This window comes from Peromyscus maniculatus, chromosome 1 (assembly GCF_049852395.1).
Source record: "Peromyscus maniculatus bairdii isolate BWxNUB_F1_BW_parent chromosome 1, HU_Pman_BW_mat_3.1, whole genome shotgun sequence".
Taxonomy (NCBI): domain Eukaryota; kingdom Metazoa; phylum Chordata; class Mammalia; order Rodentia; family Cricetidae; genus Peromyscus; species Peromyscus maniculatus.
This window is the reverse complement of record NC_134852.1, coordinates 177,213,045-177,235,446: the sequence shown is the minus strand read 5'-3', so window position 1 is coordinate 177,235,446 and position 22,402 is coordinate 177,213,045. Positions and strand designations below refer to the sequence as shown.

Genomic DNA, 22,402 nt, shown 5'->3' with positions numbered 1-22,402 from the left:
AATATTAAGCCCCTGAGTGGTTATTTGGGAACTGCTGAGTGGGAGAGAACCCTCTTTTTTCATATGGCACCCAATGTGGGGCTTGAACCACAACCCTAAGATTAAGAGTCTCATGCTCTACTGACTGAGCTAGCATAATTCTTATCTACGTTTAGCCATGTGGCTTGGTACAAGGGCAACAAAGCAAAAGCAAACAAACAAACTACTATGCAGTAAAGAAAATGTACCTTGTATATAATGGCAGAATTGCAATCAAAAAGGAAACCCAACATTAATAGATGCAATCTATTGTATATACCTATTTCCAAGCATCTGTGCTTCATTGCAGGAAGAAGTGTTCTCTAGACACAGCAATGTTGGGCATTTCTCCAGAAAGCTTATGATAAAGGCAGTATCTTTAATTTCGCCCAATAGCAGCCTTCTACTGGGTTTTCACTAAATTTGGCAAACTAACTTTCAGCTTCCATTCTCCTCACCTGCCCTCCAAGAATATTCTTATACTCAAACAGGGCACCAAGGTTCTGGATGTGAAGGCAACTGGTACCTATGCTTCTCTCTTGTAAGTGAAGTGGCATCATACCCTTCTTCGTCATTCTCTTAGGGCCACTGGAGACCAGAGGTACATATCTGCATTGCAGGGGTCCCACGGCCCTGCTCAAATGGCCATCTTCTGTCGAGGCTGAACCAGCTACTGCACAGAAGTCAGTAGCACAGCTGAGGCCGGCCTCGCATGTGGACGTGGCTTCTTTGCAAAGGCCCAGTTTTAGAGCCTTCCCTTTGTCTATCCAATTGAGGCAACACCTAGTTTCAGGTTTCTAAGGTAAGTCACTGTACGATTTGCAGAACCACATTATTAATGTGGTTAATACTACTATTATATGCAAATAGTGATACTATTAATGCAAACAGCTTTGACTTAATTGTGCCAGTCACTACCAGCACAGACAGAATAGGAATGGCCAAGATCCGGAAGACCTTCTGCGACTCAGCTCTTCTGCTGCCAAGTGGCAGCCATCAGTAAATTCATCTCCCATCTCCAAAGCTCACATGCCTCATGTGTAAAGTGAAGAAGACACCACCTGTCTTACAACATGACTGTGGGGCATGGTGCAACCGCGGCCGTGAAGCACTCTGCACACGAAGAGCTAGTTTCTTAGTGGTAGTCCAAGCACGGTTGCTCTACTGCCCTGGTCTTTGAGCTTCAGTGTGTGTGTGTGTGTGTGTGTGCGCGCGCGCGCCTGCACATCGGGCAGGGTTCTTAAACCGGAGTCTGTTTTGTAGTGGTGGGGATGCCATCCACGGCCTCATGCACATTGGGCAAACACTGCATTGCTGAGCAGTGCCCACGCTGCCCCCCCCCCCCCCCCCCCCCCCCCGCCCGTGTCCACCTCCTCCTTTCTTACCGCATTATGAACTCCTTGAAGCATAACCTCAGCTTGTTGTGATGTCGATAGAGCTTTGGGTCAGCTGGAATTTCAGCCAAGAACACTTGGGCCACCTCCAGCGGTCCCTGGTGGAGGGAGCGAAACACGATATAGATACTGAAATGAAAATTAAATTACTTGGGAGAGAGAGAATGCTCGGAGGGCTCCCTAGTTTGAACAGTTAATTTTGTAGCTTGTTTCATGAAAACAAAAGGCCTAGGGAGGTGGTGAACTTCTCAGGAACTTGACTGCTGAGGAGGACTCAGAGTTTTAGGAGAATACTGACTAGTGTAAGTGCATATTCTCAACCAAATACTAACCCGACAGCTTTCCCCTTAGACCACAAGGTAATGTCTGCAGCAAAGGCTAAGTACTGTGGGGGCTCCTCTAATGCAAGGACTGCCTCTGTCTGTCCAATCCCATGTACTTATCTGGTAGCCCCAGTGGAGGAAACCATCTTGTGTAAGCCCTGGTCTGAGCCAGAGAAATGCACAGGCCATGTGTGGCCTATGGTGGTGAGAGCAAATAGCGTCCGTGTTCTTCACAGGCTTGGGACTCACAAGAGCAGAAACGTCCTACTTTTTTTCCTAATCTTGGATATACAATAATCTTTCTCCTGTCTGACACCTCTGGTCCCTTTATGTTGAGTGCACTGAGAACTTCTGCAGGGGACCCTCAAATGGAGAAGGGGCTGGCTGCGAAGGACGATGGCTGGTGAGTTGTTGAGTGTGACGGTGTGGAGAACTAATATCAAGGAGCCCACTAGACACAAGGTACTAACCACGCTGTGTGTCTCTCCATCTGAGACAGGCTTCGTTCCACGCTTAACTCATGTGTAACGGTTCTCACAGGAGTAAGAAGCACCGACCTTTTTAGTTGGCCCAAGAACACAGTCCCGGGTCAGTCCCGGTTGGCAAGGCTCTTGCTCTGCTGGGTATACCTGGTAGCTAGGGAAGGAGGTAGATGCTCTGGGCCTTTCCTTCGCCATATTCACATTCTCAGATTAGTCCCAAGCCCTGCACATAGCTCTGCCTATGCTGGACACACGTCAGCTCTCTCCAGCAGGACTCCAGTTCTGGGTCACATGGCTAGATCTGGTCCCAGATTAGAGACTCTGAGAGAATGGCATCCCTTAAATACAGTCCACTCCTGTCCAGATTTTCTTTGGGAGGATGACATGTGGCCTGATCATCAAGTCCTAAGAAGGGTGTAGACCTCATGAACAAAGGATGAGCCCAGCCGAGCCACCGGTAGGGAAGCCTGCTTACCTGGTTTACAGTGGCCCCCACAGAGCCTTGCAGTACCATCTGCAGCATCTTCGCATCTGGGGGCTCCTGGTGAGTGGCCACTGCTAACTGCAGGGTCTTCTTCTTCATATCTTCAATGGCAACTTCAATGGGGGTCAACACGAACTGAACAGAAGACAACAGTACAGTGAGGTCACGGGCTCCCCCAGACCCCGGCAAACCTGGAACCCTGGCAGGGAGGCCACCTGGATTTGGAGAAGCAGCTAAGGAAGGATTCTCCGGGCCCTTTGGAATCATCTGAACAGGTCACATAGAGAGGTGGGCTTGCCATTTCTTGAGCATCTACATGTTCAGCATCGTAAATGTGTCTCTCCTTTAAACACCCTCCTGTTCTTCCTACTCTACAGTAAAGGGGGGATTTATAAGATCAAGTAAGTAACGCAAAGTGTATTAAGTGTTAAGGTACAAATCTGATCACGATTATGCCTCTCTTCAAAGCCCATGTTCTTTCTATCTGGTTGGGCTTCCTTATCTATTATTGAACAAGTTACAAGGAGAAAGCTCAGCAGCCAAGATCTTCTTTCCCATCACCACGGAAGTTTTTGGCATCATCTGGGCCCTTTCCAACTCACCCTGGTGGTGACCCCTGGTGAAGAGCATTTTCTTCAGGACCCATCTAGTTGCTAAGTTCTGCTGGTTTGGGGTAGGGGCCTTCCTGTCTCCCCCAGATCCACATATGAAAGTCCTGACCTCCAGGGGCTCAGACGGTGACCTCGTTTGTAGGTAATAAAGTTAAAGTGCGTTTAATAGGGTGGACCTAATTCGTATAATTGGCATCCTTAGGAGATGAGGACACAAGTGTGTACAGAGGACAAATGATGTGAGTGGCCCTGGGGGAAGATGGCCTTTGACAAGCCCAGCGGACAGGCCTGGGACAGATTCTCCCTCAGCCCTCACAAGGAACCAACCGGCCAAGCCTTTGACTTTGAACTGGAACTGTCGAGACAATACATTTCTGTTGGTTAAGCCACCCAGTCCATGGCACTTTGTTACCCAGCCCAAGCAATGGAAAGCACAGAGGAGTTCTAGGGAACTGCATGTGGCTACAGGGACACTTGTAGACAATGTGTCTCTGTGTCGTGCCGAGAATATCTTACTGTTCAAAAGTCCAAAGCAGTGAGAACCACACTAGATACCTACGAAGCCTCCTTTCTGTTGACGGCCTCCAGGGCAGGCTCCTCTGCCCTCTGTGAGTATTCCTCTCTGAGGAAGCTGCAGCTCTCAATGGTGGTCTAGATGGCTGCTCTCCAGCCAGTTCAGCCCATGCAGCTCCTGCCCTGAGAAGCGGTTGGTTGCAAGTCTTCTCCTTGCTCACTGACTTGATTAGGCCTGTTACACTTGTTATTTTAATGAATAACACATAAACTGATGAACTAAGGGTGTGGAAAGAAAGAGTTGTTTCTATGAAGATCAAGCGGAATGCTTGGGCAAGATGTCATGAAAGTGAGTGGCTATAAAAATTCCTGTCATATTAGGTATACTCAAGACAACTGTAAAAGGCTTTGGGCTAGGCTCTCATCAACATCCAGAAGCTATCTGCTCACACGTCAGTTAACAAGGATTTGTAAGGCTTCATTCTGCATCATGGAAAACAAACTGAAAACTGGGTGTGGTTTATACAACAGACAATGTTGTTGTGACCAGTCAAGCCACGAACTAGAGAAGGCTGCAGTCCCATATAAAGAGATGGGATGTGAATTAGCTTATAGGGATTTAAAGGAAAAATGGAATGTTTGTGATGGATTCTATTAAAATGGGTTAAATCTTCCAAAATACATAAGGTCTTTCTTGCCAACATTTTTATTAAGAAATTGGAGCCAAATACTTTGTGCACAGCCACATGAAGAATCTGGAGCCTGAAGTCAGGTTGATATGCCTGCCTCATCTGTGCCTTTCCCACATAGAACACCACCTCAGGGGGGCGGCTTGTCTGTGGTTCCCTCTCCAGTAACTAAGACTACAATAATGCCTGAAATACCTACAGCCTTTAGGTACATACTTTTTTTTTTTTCCAACAGAAGGCTGGGGTGAAGTGTGCAGTGTCCACCTAGCAAGCACAAGGCCCTGAATTTAGTACCTAACATTGCACAAAATATTTAAAATTTAAGTACAGTCATTCATCTCTCCATGGAAAGTTGGTTCTGGGAACCACTCTCTCCAACCACACTGAAATTTGAGGATGTTCAGTGTTTTGAACATGAAGTACACCCACAGCATCACGTACTGGGGGCCTGGTTTCCCATGGAAATCTACATAACCAGTGGGTGAATCTCTTGATGAATTGATGACAGGAGGTATGATATGAAGTGCAGAGGCTAGGCTTGGCTGGGTGATGTAGGTCTGTGCGAGCATGCCCTTGGGGGGCTGTTATTTTTCCTTGACCCCTTCCTGTAAGCCTCACTGTCTGCTTCCTGCTCACTGTGGTGTGTACTGAGTGGCTCGGTAGGCCTTCTTCACCATGATGCATGTATGGGACTTGGAACACTGTGAGCTACAGGAAATCTTCCCCTCAGTTGTTTCCATCAGGCACTTGGTCACAGCAGTGAGAAACATACAGTGGAGTGTCAGAGCCTCCACATCCGATGGCTGCAAAGGCCGTGCAGCCAGGTGCTTTACCATATTCTTTAGGGGAAAATGACAAGGATAGAAGGTCATACAAATCCTTTATAGATGTAAACTTTCCCTTCAAAATGCTAATTCATGGTTGGCTGACTCCGTGGATACAAAACCTGGGAATATGAAGGGCCAACTGTATAGACATCTTATATAAGTTTATAATTAAAATGGAAAGAGATGACACTGTAATTAAATATGTAACCATCTATAGAAAGAGTTATGCTATATTATATATAAATATATAAAATATACATATCATAAATACATCATATAATTTATAAATATTAACTAACATAACAAATATATAATATACTATAAATAGATTTAAATTATTTTATATATTTATATATAAATATCATATGTAATATACAAAGTAGCAAATACATAAAATATTTAAATGTGTTTTATGTGTAAATATTACATATTATATGTAAAATATGAAACTACGCTATATTAAAGAGTTAAATATTTAATATGAAGTATTGTTTTGAAAGGTGTAACTAACTGAATGGGATTCCTTGGCCCCATGAGTGTGAGAGACTAGTTTTCAAGGGCGTCTTTGCACATGCTAGATAACTGACCTACCACTGAACTGCACATCCAGCCCTTGGCTTATTCAGACAAGCTCTTGCTACATAGTTTAGGTTGCTTTAGACTTGCTATGCAACCCAGAATGCTACCTAACTCAAGTCACTCTTGCCTCAGCCTCTGGAGTGTTGGGATTATAGGCATGCACTCCCAGGCTTGGCACATGTTGGATCTCACTACATAGTCCTGGTTGGCTTGTAACTTGTTACGTAGATAAGGCTGGCCTTGAACTCACAGCAATGCACCTGCCTGTCTCCTCAGTACTGGGATTACCAGCCTTTTTCTTTTTCTTTTTTTCTTCAAGGTCCCCTTCAGTCTCTTGAGGGAGAGCTGGTGTGGGGTCTCAGAGATGACCCAGACCCACTCTTTCAGGGGTGGCCACTCCCCTCAGGTGCATTACCTCCTCCTTCTGGATGACTCGGATCCTGGTCTTGATGTAGGGGAAGGCGTGCATGGTGGTGAGCACAGTATTCCTGCGATGTTGCTCATGCAGCTCTCCCCGGGGCCGTCCCTCCAGAGTGAAGGGGGTGGTGTACATGAACCTCCGAAGGTTGAAATTCTTCTCGAAGTAGGTCACCCTGTCTTTCATCTCATACTCATCAAAGTAAGGCTCCACAAAAGTGATCTGTATGTAGGCCTGGAGGAAGAGGTGAGAAGAAGGAAGAGAGAGCCATCCAGTCAAGGAGATGTATGGCGCCTTGGAAGGGCATGCTGGGACAGAGGACAACACTCCTTTCCAATCAGAAAACCACCAGTGCTGAATGCCTCAGGCCAGAACTCAGAATCTGCCCTTCTCTTCTCCACCCCGGGCAAAGAAAGGCTCTTGAGACTGTGGAAGGGAGTGTGCTTCAGGGAAGAGTGAGGTCTACCTGCTTCCTCCTCTAGCACAGCAAAGGCATCCATCCATCTGCTGTTCCAGGGAGGCAAACCTTCCTTACTGAGTGGCCCTGATGAAGACCTGCTAATCAGGCAGTGCAAATGCTTACACTCAGAAAATGCATAGAACCACATGTGTGCTAGGATGGAGCAGCTGGAATGTTCAAATGAGCACTGGGGAGTGTAAGATGCATGCCTACTCTATAAGCCAAAGCTCTGTATGCAACTAAATGACACCAATCCAAGAACCCCACTCCATGTGTGTACGTACCCACGTGTTTGTGGGGGGCTTTTCTTGGATTGGATGTACTTATTGCTGTCTTGAATCAGAGCAGCTGTGACCACCCACATGCAGGAAGAGGGTGGGCTGCTGGAGCCCCTCCCTCCCTATGTCCACTACTCCCCTCTGTTGGCCACGCTCCTCCCCAGAGATGAAGCTGCAAACAGCCACAGAGAGGAGGAGTTTCTCTGGTGGAGTAGCTGTCCATAAATTGCACAGAGGATTTCCTGGTGGTGCAGTCGACTATGAGAGCCCATGCTCCTCTAAATAACACCAATAAACTCATTGCCAAGTTAGACCTGAACAGAACCCTTTCTTTGATCTGCTCTTTCCCTCACTATATGAGGTGAACAGAAACAGACTCCTCAGGAGAGTCACATGACATCAAGAAAATGAAAAGTAATAATCAGCCCGAATCAGAGCAATATTGTTCATAACAAACAACTAGGAACTGCCCAAATGTCCCTCTAGTGGAGATCCCAAGCAAAGTGTATTCGTCAACATGGCATGAAAAGGAAGGAAGTAGTCCAACACGGTGAGTCTTAAGTGGGCTATGCTAGTGAAAGAAGTCAGCCTCACAGGGCTGCATGCTCCCACGTGTCCACGCTCCAGAGAGGACAATCTATACAGACTTGGGGACTCTAGCTTGGTGACCACTAAGGGCTGAAAGCAGAGTGTGGTGACAGAAGAGCCGGGGAAACATTTCAGAGTGACAGGATGGTTTTCTACCCTGACTGTCAAGGTAGAGGTTATGTGTGTGTCAAAATGCACTCAACTACATACCAGTGAATTACACACACACACACACACACACACACACACACACACACACACACACACTGGAAAAGGGTGCTTGTTAATGACTAAGTTCTTTAAAGACACGAGGAAGAAGAATGGAAATGAGCCATGAATGCAGGCTGAGACAGCCATCCAGAGAGGAGGGTGGGTTAGTGACCTCACACTGTAAATCATGCTTTAGAATAATGAGATCTGGGTGGGACTCTGAGTTAGGACTCTTATTCCAAGTTCACAATCTACCATGGGAATTTTAAAAGAGGGGAAAGGCCCTGACATTGGGAAGGTCACTTGGGCTGTGCTCAGATTACTGTGGGCACACAGCCAGTCCTATCTTCCAAGGACTCCAAACATTCCTGTTCAATGCTTATCATAATGATTGCTTTCAGGCCTCAGCTAGGGAATGTCTCTCAAATGAGTGAGTGTTCCAACAAATGGAGAAAAACTTGTAGTTGGCCAATTCCTCCCTATCGGTATCATCTTTTTGCAATCCTGAAGACAGACCTCGGGGACCCACATGGAGAGGGCACAGAATCCGCCCTTCCTCCTGGCCTTACACTCCATGTATCCATTACTGTATAACTACAATCAGAATATCGTACTGTTTTGAGTCCTTGAGCTCATCCTGGTGAATGCTCTAACCCAAGGGTGGCATGAGAACTCCTACACTTGCAGCCAGAGAGAAGTATGGGTGGTGTGAGACGTATGGGAGCCCCACTTGAGGCTCATGTTTGAAACACAGGCAGTCTTGAACTGGTGAAGTCCATGTTCCATGGGAGCTGTCAGCATCCGAATTGCACAGTACTATCAGCTCAGAGGTGGGACAGGCAACATCTTGGTGTGGAGCAAAGTCTACACCCCTTGATCCTTCCTCCAATACCGTAGCAATCCTACTCATGGCCAGAAGGTAAGAAACCTAAAGAATGATGCCACTAAACACTGTCAGCCAGTCACTGCTGAAGCTTTTAGACAACACGCACAATTTATGTGTATGTTTGTATGTCACAGTTGTGCATGCACCCTTGGAGGCCAGAAGAGGGAGCGGGATGCCATGCAGCTGCAGTTTCAGACTGTTGTGAGCCTCCTATTGTGGGTGCAGGGAACCAATCCTGAGTCCTTTGGAAAAGCAGGAAGCTCTCTTCACTGCTGAACCATCTCTCCAGACCCCAGAAGTTGGAATTTTAAAACATATTTTTAAGTTGAAAGTTTAAACATTTTATAGAAATGCACTAATGAGTCACAGTGATTAAGAAGAATGTGGGTTGGGTATCGGACCTCATGGTGGAGCAGAGGCTCCACCATTAACAACCATCTTAGAAAGTTGTTAAACTTTTCCAAGCCTCCATTTCCTTAGTTATAAAATAGAAACAAGCAAACCTATTCCTAAGGGCTGCTGGAGGATGACAGGAAATGATTTAAACATACAGCTGGTGTTTAATAAATAATAGCTCTTAGCATTTAGGCATCTGCACTGGCCTGCCCTCAGGGTCCTGACAGGATATATCCTCAGCTGCAGCCACTAAGAGCACCTGCTGTGTGCATTTGCTACCGTTTCCTTATAAGAGGTGGGTCTTGTATGCCTCCGGTCTCTTTCTTTCTCTGCTCCTATCCCCAGGTTTCTTCCCTCCCCTCATAAACCTCCCTGTTGTATAGTGTGACTTCTTCCCGCCATTCTTAAAATTAAATAGCTCCTATTATAATTTTTGTTTTTGAGCATGCTTTTTTTTTTTTTTTTTTTTTTTGGTTTTCTGAGACAGGGTTTCTCAGTATAGTCCTGGCTGTCCTAGAACTCACTCTATAGATCAGGCTAGCCTTGAACTCACAGAGATCTGCCTCCCTCTGCTTCCTGAGTGCTGGATTTAAAGACATGCACCTCAGCACTGACTAGCTGTTTAAAAAGTTATTTATTTTACATCCTGAGCACAGTCTGAGTCTGTTTTTTAAAAGACCTGATCAATCTGTAATTAAACCCTGGAGGAGGGGGAATGATTGTCTGCTGGCTGGCGTGATGTTTACATGCCCTGCAAATCCTATCACCAGGGAGGCTGAGGCAGTAGAACATCGAATTCAAGGCCAGCCTGGGCTACATAGCAAAATCCTGTCTCAAATCTAAATGGGCTGAGGAGGTGGTTCAGGGGGTAAAGTGCTCGCTGTATAAGCATAAGAACCATGTGTTCAGGTCACCAGCACCCACATAAAAAGCCAAGTGCAGCTGGGCGGTGGTGGCGCATGCCTTTAATCCCAGCACTCAAGAGGTAGAGCCAGGTGGATCTCTGTGGGTTCGAGGCCAGCCTGGTCTACAGAGTGAGATCCAGGACAGGCACCAAAACTACACAGAGAAACCCTGTCTTAAAAAACAAACCAAACAAGTCGAAAAAAGCCAAGTGTGAGCCGGGCATGGTGATACATGCCTTTAATGCCAGTGCTCAGGAGGCAGAGGCAGGTGGATCTCTGTGAGTTCGAGGCCAGCCTGGTCTACACAGCCTGGTCCAGGACAGCCAGGGCTACACAGAGAAACCCTGTCTCGAAAAACAAAACAAAACAAAAAGGCCAAGTGAGACATTGCATCATGCATGTGTGTCCTCAGTGCTGGGGATGGGGAAGGTGGTAGAGATGGGTAGACCCTGGTGTTTAAAGGCCAAACAGGGAACTCCAGGTAGAAAAATAAGGTGGTACATGATAGAGAAAGACACTTGATGCTAACCTCTGGCTTCCACATGTGGGCATGTATGGGAGCGTGTACCCACACGAGCATATACCCCACTCACACATGTGTGTGCACACGCACATACCCCCAAACAGAACAAAACATGGTTGCATTTGAAGGACTGGGAGAGTCTGGACACAGAAGGCCATTTTGTGTTTTCAGGGTAGAGTCTGGTGGTTGTTTTTTAGTATATTTTCTCCATACCTTGTTAGGATCCAACTTGGTTTTATCCACAGGAGTGGAGTCTTTTATCACTTCCACAAACTCTGCACCAAAACATTGGCCATAAAATCCCTAGGGAAGAGAGGCCAAGAGTATATAAATTCATTTGGAAAGCATGCAACTCTTTGGAACCAGTACAAGGCAGAATTTGTTGATTATTGATGGTCCCTCTGAGCTAAGAAGCAAACTTAAGCACTTCCTGAGACAGAAATAAAAGTATAAGATGTTCTGCACACTCCAGTACCCAAGCCTCCCCACAATACAGATGCAAGGTCTCAAATTCAGCCAATGCTATCACATTTCTGGAGGCAGCTCCTTGGGTAGGGCAGTATTTACTTCTTGCATTTTGCACCCTGGACATTTGGAGGTCGCCAGGCTTCCCATAATGAGGCAAGCCAAGTGCGCAAGGAGACGAGATACATGCTTCTAATTTTAAGTAGAGGACACAATATTAGGGAGTTAAGAGTCTGGGCCAACGGCTAGTTTTCCTTGTCTCGAGGTGAATGACTTTGGCCAACCGCCCAACCTGACTAGGCCACAGCTTCTCGGAGCTGACTCCTCTCGCCTTATTTGGCAGCCTGAGGAACGATTGGGCAACACAAGTCTCTAAGCTTTACAGTCATAAGAGGAGACAGTCAAAGCAGCATTATGGCAGCCTGCTCGGGGACTCTCTGGCTGAATGTCAGCTCTCCACAGGATCCTGGTCTCTCAGCCCGAGAAGGCTCTTCCTTGTTCCTCTCAATTTCTGCTTCTGTTTTCCTGGCTTTTCTCTCTGCTGTTCCTTTTTGCTCTGTCCTTTGTGAACCTAGTACTGTCTTCTGTTTCATAGAGTAGCTGCCAGGTTGGAGCTGGGGCTGGCCGTAGCTACGTTCCAATTGCTTTGGGTCAGAGTAGACTGTGTTTTTAGGGACACTTAAGGACAGCCTCACCACTGAGGGGGAAGGGAATGACTCTGGAGTTTGGTGAGATTGCTTGCAAATCAAGATGAAAACCTTCACATCAAAAAGCACCATGACCAATGCCTGTTGGTACATATTGGTAATGTGTGGGAGGGCATGACCAATGCCTGTTGGTACACAGATTGGTAATGTGTGGGAGGGCATGACCAATGCCTGTTGGTACACAGATTGGTAATGTGTGGGAGGGGCTATAAGTAAGCATGGATGCTGACTGAATTTTACACAGTCTTGAAAATCACTATTGAGATTTAAATTTTAAACTTTGTAAAACAAACATAGGATTCAAGAGAAAACTGTCCAAGTCTTGTGGTGCTCACAATCTTGCCTACTACCTTCATACTACAAATGCAATGTAGAAAATTTATATAGAGGTTGTAATGAGCACATTAAAAAAAAAAAAAAGATACATCCTATCTTGCTTTTGGGAATGTACAAGGTCAAGGATATAGCAGCACTTTCTCACCTCCAGCCTATGTGAGATCTCAGGAAGCTTTGTAATGGCCGGCTCCTTGTACACAAATTCCTGCTCATCCAAATCCCCAAATCTGGATCCGTAGAAACCAACTCGGAAGTAAGTTCCAAACATCCTCTTATGGTCCTGTTACAGAGGAAAGGGAAGCTCTCTTTAGCTGTGTCGCTACTGGTGAACCCCTTGGCTAAAAGGATTGGTTATTGGGCTGCAAACATTTTATTCCCACAGCTGACATTAAGGGGAACCCCTCTGTTGAGCAGATTTAATATTTACATAATAAACCCCAGAAATGATTACAAAAGAAATCCCATGAAAAACTCCCGGGGCTTCATTGAACTGAATTTTTAAAATTCTCACATTTTCTAGCTATAAAGCAATTCAACCTGTCACATTGTATTCCTGGACCTTCCTTGTTTGATTCAGAGTTACAGCACTGATGAACTCAAGGGAAATCTTTAGCCAGGAAGCCAGTGGAGCATCTCGAGGGCAGGGTCACCTGACACCAGCTGACAGAACCTACAGGCCAGGCTCATCCCAGCTACCTTGTTGATGATGTTGTCAAAGGCCTTCTGCAGTTTGTCATGAGTGGAGGTCAGCTTCCGGAAATCTCTATGTGCTTCCAGGATGGGGATGACCAGCTTGTAGACTTCATTAACTGTCTCATACAAGCCTCCCTGGGAAAGAGGAGATTATTTAATGCACTGGAAATTTAAGAAGAAGAAGAACCAGAGTTAATTACGCAAACAGCATGCAGGGGAGCATCCTAGTGTTTTACAGAATCCACGACTGTCTGGGCATCTTTGGAGACCAGGCACCTTGCTAAGAGGTCCTGAATGGTGATGCTAGCCAGGGAGGTGGCTGTCCACACACTGAAGACAGGGGAGAAGACGGCACAGGTAGTAAGGGGCTCGGAGAGGTGGGCTTGTGGTTCTCCTCTAACCAGATGCAGGACCTCAAGGGAGCTAACGGGGTTCTAACCAATTGATTTTATCTAGGATTTCAGGAAACTAAAGGATACATGGTGTATGGTGTGTGTGTGTGTGTGTGTGTGTGTGTGTGTGTGTGTGTGTGTGTGTGTGTGAATATGGGCAAAGTACAATATGTATATTGGAAAATGTAATAAGGAAGCTAGTTTTGTACAATCACTAAAAATTAATTTAAAAACTATTTTTTGGTTTCTCTCTTTTTTTTCTCCAGAGCTGAGGACCAAACCCAGGGCCTTGCACTTGCTAGGAAAGTGCTCTACCACTGAGCTAAATCCCCAACCCCATATTTTCTGGTTTCTAAAATAGAAAACAAAGATAGGAAAATAAAGGCAGTGAACCCAATAATTCAAATACATAGAAAGTATAAGGAGGAATTTTGGAGGTGAAGAGTAGAAAATAAAAAATAAGCCAGACAGGAAAACAGAATGGGGTCATCTAAATGAAGTATTCGATTTACTTGGCTTCACTGTGGGGAGAGAGGGCAATGGTTAAAATGGAAATCTATGAGTGGCTTCCCACCTCCACCTCAACTGTGGTCATTTTTTTATGCTTTTTCTCTTACTAGGAGTCAGCTCTAGATCAGGCTACTAAGGGATAGCTCTGCGGCTTTCACCATCCCGCCTCTCTGAGCTGCCTCGGTCTGGACAGGTCTTGGAGACCAGTTGAGTGTCAGAGAGAAGATGTCATGGATCCCTGCCTGCTCCTCAGTGCCTCCTCCCCTGTGTTTTTCTGTGAGGGAAAATGAGGGAGTAGGAATATGCCTCATCCCTGATTGTGTAACCCTGGGCAAGTCGTTTCGCCTCTCTGTGGCTTAGCTGCCACCCTATTAAATGGAAATAATACTGGGAAACTGCTCCTGGCCAATGAGCACACAGTGGCAATAAGAGTACGTCCACGATGAAATCTCCTCCCTCGGAGAGCTGATGCAATCTGTGGACATCAAAGTCATGGCTCGTCTAGCCAGGAGCATCCAGCCAGGCCCAGCCCTGTCGTGCATGCCCTGCTGAGTGTGAGGAAGGCCACTGACCGTGCTGAAGAGCTCGGCAGCCTGCTCCAGGAGGCCCACCAGGCCACTCTCGGTGAAGTACCGCCCAGAGCACACGCCATCCTCGTCAGGCGACAAGGTGTCGTCAGAGACTGCAGACTCCTCAAGCACATTGGAAGAAATATTCTGTAAGAGAACCCAGCATGAGCCCAGGGAACAGGGGACCTGATAAATAAGGGCCCACAAAACCCAGACTGTAGGATGAAGAAGCCACGCTCTGCGTCCTTCACTGGGCGGCGATCCCAGCGGGTCTCTGCAATCCATCCACATGAGCTTCTGGTGGCTATTCATTTTGAAAGGTCACACTGAGCAAACTTGTCATCAAACTCCACAATTTTTAACCATGAAGGAATTTCTAGAAAGCACACTTCCCTTACTATAACAACAGTTTAGCTGAAACAACCTCACTGTGAGTGCGATAACCCTAAGGGACATATAAGGAGGGCCTTGGGTTTCAAGACCAAGGCCAGAGAGCAGGGAATGGAGTCCCGTTTTGCTAGCTCATGAACCTTTGACTTTTGGGAGTTCTGCCAAAGTGTGCTGCTACTGCTTGTCTTGACTTTGAGATAAATAATCACATTATTACATATGAAATTAATGGACTAGTTTGTCTTCCATCTTTCTTTACAGATTTTTTTTTTTTTTATTTTGTAGACAGGGTTTCCCTGTGTAGCCCTGGTTGTCCTGGAACTTACTCTGTACATTAGGCTGGCCTCAAACTCATGGAGATCCTTCTGCCTCTGCCTCCTGAGTGCTGGGATTAAAGGCATGTGCCACCACTGCCCTGCCAGAAGCTTTTATGTGGTTCAGGAAAAGCTGCATGCCTCACACACATTTTGCTGTTATGTGTTCTTCCTTTATATAAACCATAGACATTGGAGCCTCTTCCCAGGGAATGCAATGTCTATGGATGGGTTGGCTCAAATGAGAAACCCAGGGCACAAAACTTGAGGAAGCACTCGTGTTCAGGGTCAGGGAATTGCTGATTTGGGACTTGCTGGATTTTGAGAGTGAGTTTCTCTTTACATTTTGTGTTGTATGTGCCCCTATTTGTCTCATCCGAGCTCTGATCCTGGCTGTGACTTTACCGTTTCTGAAAGGCCAGGAGCCATTCTTGGCTTACAGCTATGGAAGAAGTGAGACTGGTGTACAGAAGAAGTGAGAAACCTTCATTGTTCAGGAACTGCAAACAGCGCACAGGTCCCCCCTTCCTCCTGCTGTGCACGTAGCAGGCATAACTCAACAATGATAACACTCTTTCTCCCAGCAGTGGGATGGACTTCAAAACTCTCAGCATACTGCTCCAGTCATCCACGACCAATTGCTCAGATGCACTGTTTGAAATAAATGCTGACTGCCTTCTGACTTGGCTATCAGAACCAAGGGAATCACCTTTAGGACTCCTTAAAGAGAAGCAGTCGTCATAGCCTATCCCTTCACAGTTACATTGAAATATGGTTTTGCGAACACAGAGTTTTTTGGAAGTCCTTTGTGACCAATCTTTCTTCCAAATCTGGATTATTATGATGAACTGCTAACAGAAGGGACAAGACATTCAGCTGAGAGAATCTAGTCACTTAGGACCCGGGCACTAGTGGAACTGTGCTTGCTTTTTCTGCGTGTAGAGGAATAGTTATGAGCTAGGCAGCTCAGCAGCTGTCAGTCACGGGGGCCAGTGTTCTGGGCAGACATTCCTGGCTTCAGAGCGAGAGAGGTCCCAGTAACAGCAGCATCTGAGAACACATCCACATCTAAGTTTGTGAGATCAGTATTGCTTGCACTCCAGGGATAGAATTCCAATGACCTCAGTGGCTTGGACCTCGGTGACTTCCAAGTTATTTCCCCTGAACACTCTCTCCACTGGACAAGCCTTTCCCAAAGGCTTGATTTTATTGGAGTACAGCATGATTAAAAACCAGAGCACAGAAAGAACATGTAAGAAGTCAGCAGGAGAGCCAGGCATGGTAGCACAGACCTAGAAGCCCAGCGCTTGTGAGGTAGAGGGATCTCTGTGAATTCAAGGCCAGTGAGAGCCTGTCAAAGAAAGAGGGTGAGGAGGGAGGGAGGGAAGGAAGGAGGGAGGGAGGGAGGGGAGAAGGAGAAGAAGCAGTCGTAGAGAATACCTGTTGCTAACACTGTCTGAACTCCTTTGTTCTTCTGTCACATAAAGTATCCTCATATTCTTCTCTCTTTTTTGTTTTGTTGCTTTTTTGAGACAGGGTTTCTTTGTATAACAGCCCTGGCTGTCCTGGAACTTCCTTTATAGAGATCTGCCTGCCTCTGCCTCCTGAGTGCTAGAATTAAAGGCGTGTGCCATCACCACCCAGCCTTCATTTTCTTTTAGAAAAAACATGGGTAATGTTCAGTATGACCTGTGACTCTGGCAGGGATAACCAGACCATCTTACTATTTTGACCATTATGATTGGTTCAGAGATAAATACATAACCTGGTCAAAAGCAATAAGATGCACTAAGACTTTCTCTGCAACTTTCAGGAAGGAGGGATTTCTCTTTTCTCCTGGTCTTGCATCTTGATCTAACATCATCACTGTGGAATTCTGCCTCTGAAGAATGATGCCCACACCACAGTAGGTCAGGACAAGAGGTGATGATGACACCTGGGTCACTTGAGTTTGGGTCCCTAGATCTAGACTGGCAAGTACTACTGAGGGCTAATACTCCCACACAGGCTGGTGAATTCTATTTCACCTAGATTACTGTGGGCTTGTTGCCACTCACTTTCAAGCACTCATTTCCAAACTGACTCCTAGGACTCTTTTGAGAGAGATAAGAATTCTCCCACAGGCATCACATGGCCTGAAGTCTGTTCTGTATCCACGTCCATCAGGCTCTTCACGTTCTGCACATTAAGCTCTCACACTTCACAGTGCCTTCCACCTTCCTCCTCACGTCTCTACTCTTTCCCTGACCTCAGTCTGGGCCACACGACACATACTCACAGCATCTTGTGTCCTTGAGACTATTTATCATTAAGTGTTACAGAATAAGGAACAGGACAGTTAGTTTTATGATGTCTCTGGCTAGAATATAAAGTCCATGTGGACAGGATAAATGTGCAATGAATATTCCATAAAAGAAGGAATGGATAGCCTGGCCTGGTGACACATGCCTTTAATCCCATAATTCTAGTGGTATGGGGCAGGCAGATTAGCAAACACCAGGCTAGCCAGGGCTACATCATGAGACCTTGTTTCAAATAACAACAACACAATAAAAACAACAACAACAAAACCAAAATGAGCAAACAAAGAAGGAATGTATAAAGATATATGAAAAGTAATCTGTATACTCCCATGTAAGGATAATGTAGACTTCCCCAGGGGTTCTGGAACAACAATTCTATCTCCCCTTGGAACAAATCAGAATAAGAAAGTCAACTAAATTCCAAGTAAAATAAGGATAAAATAAAGCTTATTAAACATAAAAGTAAAAACAAAATTCAATTAATTTTAAGCATTAATAGTAGGTAAAAAGCAGCAACTGGGAAAAGGTATAAGAAACAGCTTAGTAGGTGAGGTGAGAAAGGGATGACCCTGCTCAACAGGAAGGGACAGGTCACATGTCTCGCAGGAGCCGGAAGGAAGGCTGCAACATCAAGGTGATGAGTAAGTGGACAAAATGAACTGCTTAAAAGAAGCAGATGCACTTAAAACATTTTTAAAAACTTTCTTATTCACTTCTATGTGTGAGAATTTAACTGGATTTATAATAAACATTTCTGAATTGAGACTAAAATTATCCGTCGAGAATGAAATCCCAGAGTAAATATTCTCCTTCCTGAGGACTGTAAGAAAGGAGGCAGCCATGACCTGAGCTAAAACCCAGCTTGCAGATGAAGAGGCCTCCAGAAACCAGAGGCTCCGGGCTCCACCAGCAACAGTTTCGGGGTCTTGTTCTCTAAGCCTGGGAAAGCTACTTAGGATTGTCTTTCCTTTCTCCTTTACAAAGCCTCACAAAACTGTGTTGCAGAACAATGGCGAAGACAAAGCCTTTCACATAACCAGCCGCAGTGGAAGTTCCAATGAGAACAATACAAATGCTTGTCTCCGACTTCAGTCTGGCTGGAGATGGTCCATGGCTGCAGGCTGGTGTCTGTGCGCTGCAGCGACAGTCATCTCTACAGACTATATCTCGTTAGAAGAAACTTCTCGTGACACTCTCTCCGCTGGGGACTTTTCTACCCTCCAAGTAGCATATTAAACCACACGCTAACAACAGTCCAAGTGGCCACAGGGCAGCTCCATCTGAGCTTTTCGGTCTGGCCCGTTTTGCCCTTGTTGGCTGTGGGTAACTTTCGGGTTACCCTCAGAAAGCATCCGTTCAGCCGTTTCTTTCCCCTCTCAGGTCAATTCGATTCTTAATTTTGGACAAGAGTGGAATCCCACGGAGTTGGGGAAAAGAATTGAGGGATTTGGGCATGAGAGAATCGTTACACCAGAGTTCCCGCCTTGCCAGTATATAAGTCAAATACAAAGGTTTCAGAAGGAATTCAAATGGTCTTAAAAAGAATTGCTGTCTTGTTTCTGACATCTGTGAAATGGAAATCGACCTACTTCACAGGTTTACGGGGATGGCCAAGTGTCTAAAATGTCTGAGAATATCTCCCAAAGCTATTGTTGCCTCTAAGTATCATTACTGTGATGAATGTGTTCTAAAAGATGGTGAAGCCATTAGAAGAGGCAATTATAACATTTCAACACAGTGGGTTTTTCAACCGTGGCAACCCAGACAACGAGGACCAGATACACTGATGGTGGAAGCATCCTTGGTTTTCTCCTCTGGTGACTGTGGAAGCACCCCCTGGGGCAGCGCCCCCCCCCCGGGGGGGGCCCTCCCCCCAGGTTGGACGCTGACCTAACAAAAGCTTTCCCACCTGAAAGCTGACGCTGCCCACGGGCAGGTAGCTGTGGTCCTCCAGCATGCTCAGGTACTCGGCCACCAAGGCGGCTGCGTGCACCAGGCACATGGCAGCCTCCGTGAAACACTTCTTCTTGGTGTGCTTCTCTGCCATGTTCTGGAGCCAGGTCAGCCGCAGGTCAGGAGACGCCTGGTAGCTCTTGGCAATTCTGAAGACAGAGGGAGAAAACTTCATGGGCAGCCTCTCAGTGGCACCATCTTGCAGGGATGGCACTTTGATTTTTATAAGCTTTATTTGCCCCCTAACACTTTTGTTTACAATTTCAGAAAATAAGAGAAAAGATTAAACATCTCCTCCAACTCTAGGTGACTAGGGCATGCTGGATGCCAAGATAGAACACTTAGAAGTCTTACAAGGAAAAAAAAAAACTCTGATAAAATATCCTTTTTCATGGAGCTCAGGCAATTTTCTTCCTTGTCTTTCAAAGTTGGAACAGAGGAGAAAGTACTGTCCTTTGTGATGGGCAGAGCTATTTACCTTTGTAAGCAATTTCTCCCCAAACCACTGGACTTTACTGTACAGTAAAGCGTGGCTTCTAAACTGTCTCTGTTTATGAATACAATTGCAACAGAGGCATGTGGGAAACAATTCATACGGCAGCCAATAATTCTTCCCTCTTCCCGGACAGAAGGTAGTCTTTAAAATAAACACTGTGTTTTAAGTTAGGGCCATCTTTCTGGGAATTTATGAATCAACCAACTCTAGTTTCCCATTAGTGTTTATATATTTTTTGATGTTATCTCCAACTGTTTTACCCAGGTTACCTAAGATAATGACATCAGAAAATGCTCTACTGGGGCTTGAGAGATGGCTCAGGGGTCAAGAGCACTGACAGTTCATCTAGAGGACGTGGGTCCGATTCCTAACACCCACACGGCAGCTCATAACCATCTATAACTCCAGCCCCAGGGGACTTGATGCTCTCTCCGGGCCTCCATGGCCACCAGGCACACACATGGTGCACAGACAAAACATCCATATACGTTTAAAAAAATTTAATAATAGAAGAAAAAGATGGGACTCCACTGAGACAAATATTCACACTTGCAAACAATGCCCTCCCTCCTTTCTTCCCTCCCTCCCTCCCTCCCTCCCTCCCTCCCTCCCTCCCTCCTTCCCTTCTAAAGGTGTGTGCCACCATGCCCGGCAACAATGCTCTTTCTATCTGCTCAGGAGGGTTTACCTGTACATGAGGTCCATGAGCATCTCAGGGTCTTCCTGGAATTCCCTCATTTTCACTGTGTCGTATAAAATGCTGTTCAGATTGCAAAGAAGTTCCTCCACCTGAAAAAAAAATGCAAGCAGCTCATGAAGTGCAGGGTGATCCAGAGAAAGGCTTTGCTCAGAGACAGGCCTGGATCCAGGGTGGACAGAACTCAAGGCCATCTTCGGGGGCACCTGTGCAATCCAAGGCCCGCAGGTGATGTGGCCCAGAGATCCACGAAGCGGCCCCGCCTCCTTACACCATCTCCCTCTCCAACAACTTGAGTTTAAAATCTGAATGAGTTTCAGTCATTCGGAAACTGCAAAGGTACAAACTCTACTCTGGGGTGCCAGGGTGTGAGAACCTGCCAGAGCAGGCTAGGGGCTCGAGTTAAAAGGGAGAGACAGGTTGTGTCTCTCACATGGGCACTGCAACAAGACAGAAGAGTAACTCTCCTCCTGGGTTCCTTTCGACTAATGTTTACCAGTTCTTAATTGGGATCTTCCTTGTCTGTTTTATACACAAACCATTATCATTCATGCTCATTATTTCCTCTCCCTCTCTACCTTAGGAATTTGATTCCTCTCCACCCCCACCTTTCCAGACCACCATTTCTTCACTAATCACCTCTTACTATTTATTGTTTATTTAACTTTTTGGAATTGTGGGGCTCAAACCTGGGGCTGTGTGAATGCTAGCCTCTGCTACAGGACTCCACCCAACCCCTGCACCCCCTTTCTTTTGTCTTGTACAGGATTTGTCACCACACAGCTCAGTTGTCACTTTTCTTGTGTCGGATCTTATTGTTTGGGACTATGCTTTCTTGGTGTCTTGAAGTTGAGGACAGTGATATATATACTGCATTTATCAATCACTGAGAAATATGTAAACTTCCTATATTTACTTCCTATGTAAATATAGGAAGGCTATAAATATCTGCAAGTCACATGTATACTATATGTAAAATTTTATATGCAAAACCATAAGTGTGTATGCTTATAACTGGTTCATCTTAAACTCATGCATAATTATGTTCATGGGTCTACCTGGTTGGGAAAAGGTGTTGTCTGCATAGCTGTGTCCTCTTCTGAATAGGCCAGAATTGTCCTCAAGGACCTTCTCAGGTGCTCTTCATTGAAGTCTGGTGCTTTGCCTACCAAGGATGCTAGTGCCATGGTTACCTGCATCTTTACCCTTGCAAAGTTCTGCATCGGAAAAGATGACACACACAAGAGACAGTCAGCAAGTAACGAAGGGGAGGCTCCAGACACCCACAGCTCCCAGTGCGCCTTTCATTCCAGTCTTAAGCATTTCCTTTTCTCTCAACAAATTGTAAGCTACGCTTTGCACAAGATTCACATTACTGTTCAAATGGGTTGGATGGATCGAATGCTCCCATAAATCTGTCTGGCTCCCTTTAAATTTTCATTGCGTTTGGGCTGCCTCCACTCTGCAAGGCTGAAGATTATTATAAAGTTGGTCACAGGAAATAGGCTTTAGTGCCAAGAGTCTCTTCTTGGAACTTATAAAGGGGAGGGAACCTTCTAAGGTGGCACTTTTTTTTTTTTTCACCCCAAGGCAGGGTGTTTCTCTGTGTAGCCCTAGAACTTACTCTGTAGACCAGACTGGCCTTGAACTCACAGAGATCAGCTAAGGCAGCACTTTTGAGGTTTTTGGATTTGAAATAAGCAGCTTCTGTTCTCCCAGGACTGTGAAAAGCACAGCTACTCCAGGGCCCATGGAGCATGTTCTACAGGTTTTTAAACAGTTATCCCTAATATATTATGAGAACCAGGGCCAGGGGTCTAACTCAGTAGTAAAGTAGGCGATTAGCATTGTGGGGTCTTCAGTTCAATTATTAACACAATCAACACAGTTCAAGAATTAACACAAATCAGATGAAAATAAGACAAAGCAAAACAAAGCCCTAAGGAACCCCCATTTCTTCTATGGGCCCATTTATCTGCTGCTGTGGGATGGT

At 45.8% G+C, this 22,402-nt stretch overlaps 1 protein-coding gene across 2 annotated transcripts in view; it reads right to left on the bottom strand.

Moving 5' to 3' along the window:
• Positions 1–22,402, bottom strand: part of Dock8 (dedicator of cytokinesis 8) — a 212,403-nt gene that overhangs the window by 6,665 nt on the left and 183,336 nt on the right. For both annotated transcript variants that reach the window (XM_042262086.2, XM_076561526.1), the window contains 10 exons: positions 21,468–21,626; positions 20,401–20,501; positions 19,173–19,365; positions 14,260–14,403; positions 12,789–12,920; positions 12,238–12,372; positions 10,798–10,887; positions 6,336–6,572; positions 2,693–2,836; positions 1,404–1,510 (listed from right to left, as the gene is read on the bottom strand). In XM_042262086.2, coding sequence (XP_042118020.2) covers positions 1,404–1,510; positions 2,693–2,836; positions 6,336–6,572; positions 10,798–10,887; positions 12,238–12,372; positions 12,789–12,920; positions 14,260–14,403; positions 19,173–19,365; positions 20,401–20,501; positions 21,468–21,626 — 1,442 coding nt within the window. The remainder of the gene's footprint in view (positions 1–1,403; positions 1,511–2,692; positions 2,837–6,335; positions 6,573–10,797; positions 10,888–12,237; positions 12,373–12,788; positions 12,921–14,259; positions 14,404–19,172; positions 19,366–20,400; positions 20,502–21,467; positions 21,627–22,402) is intronic.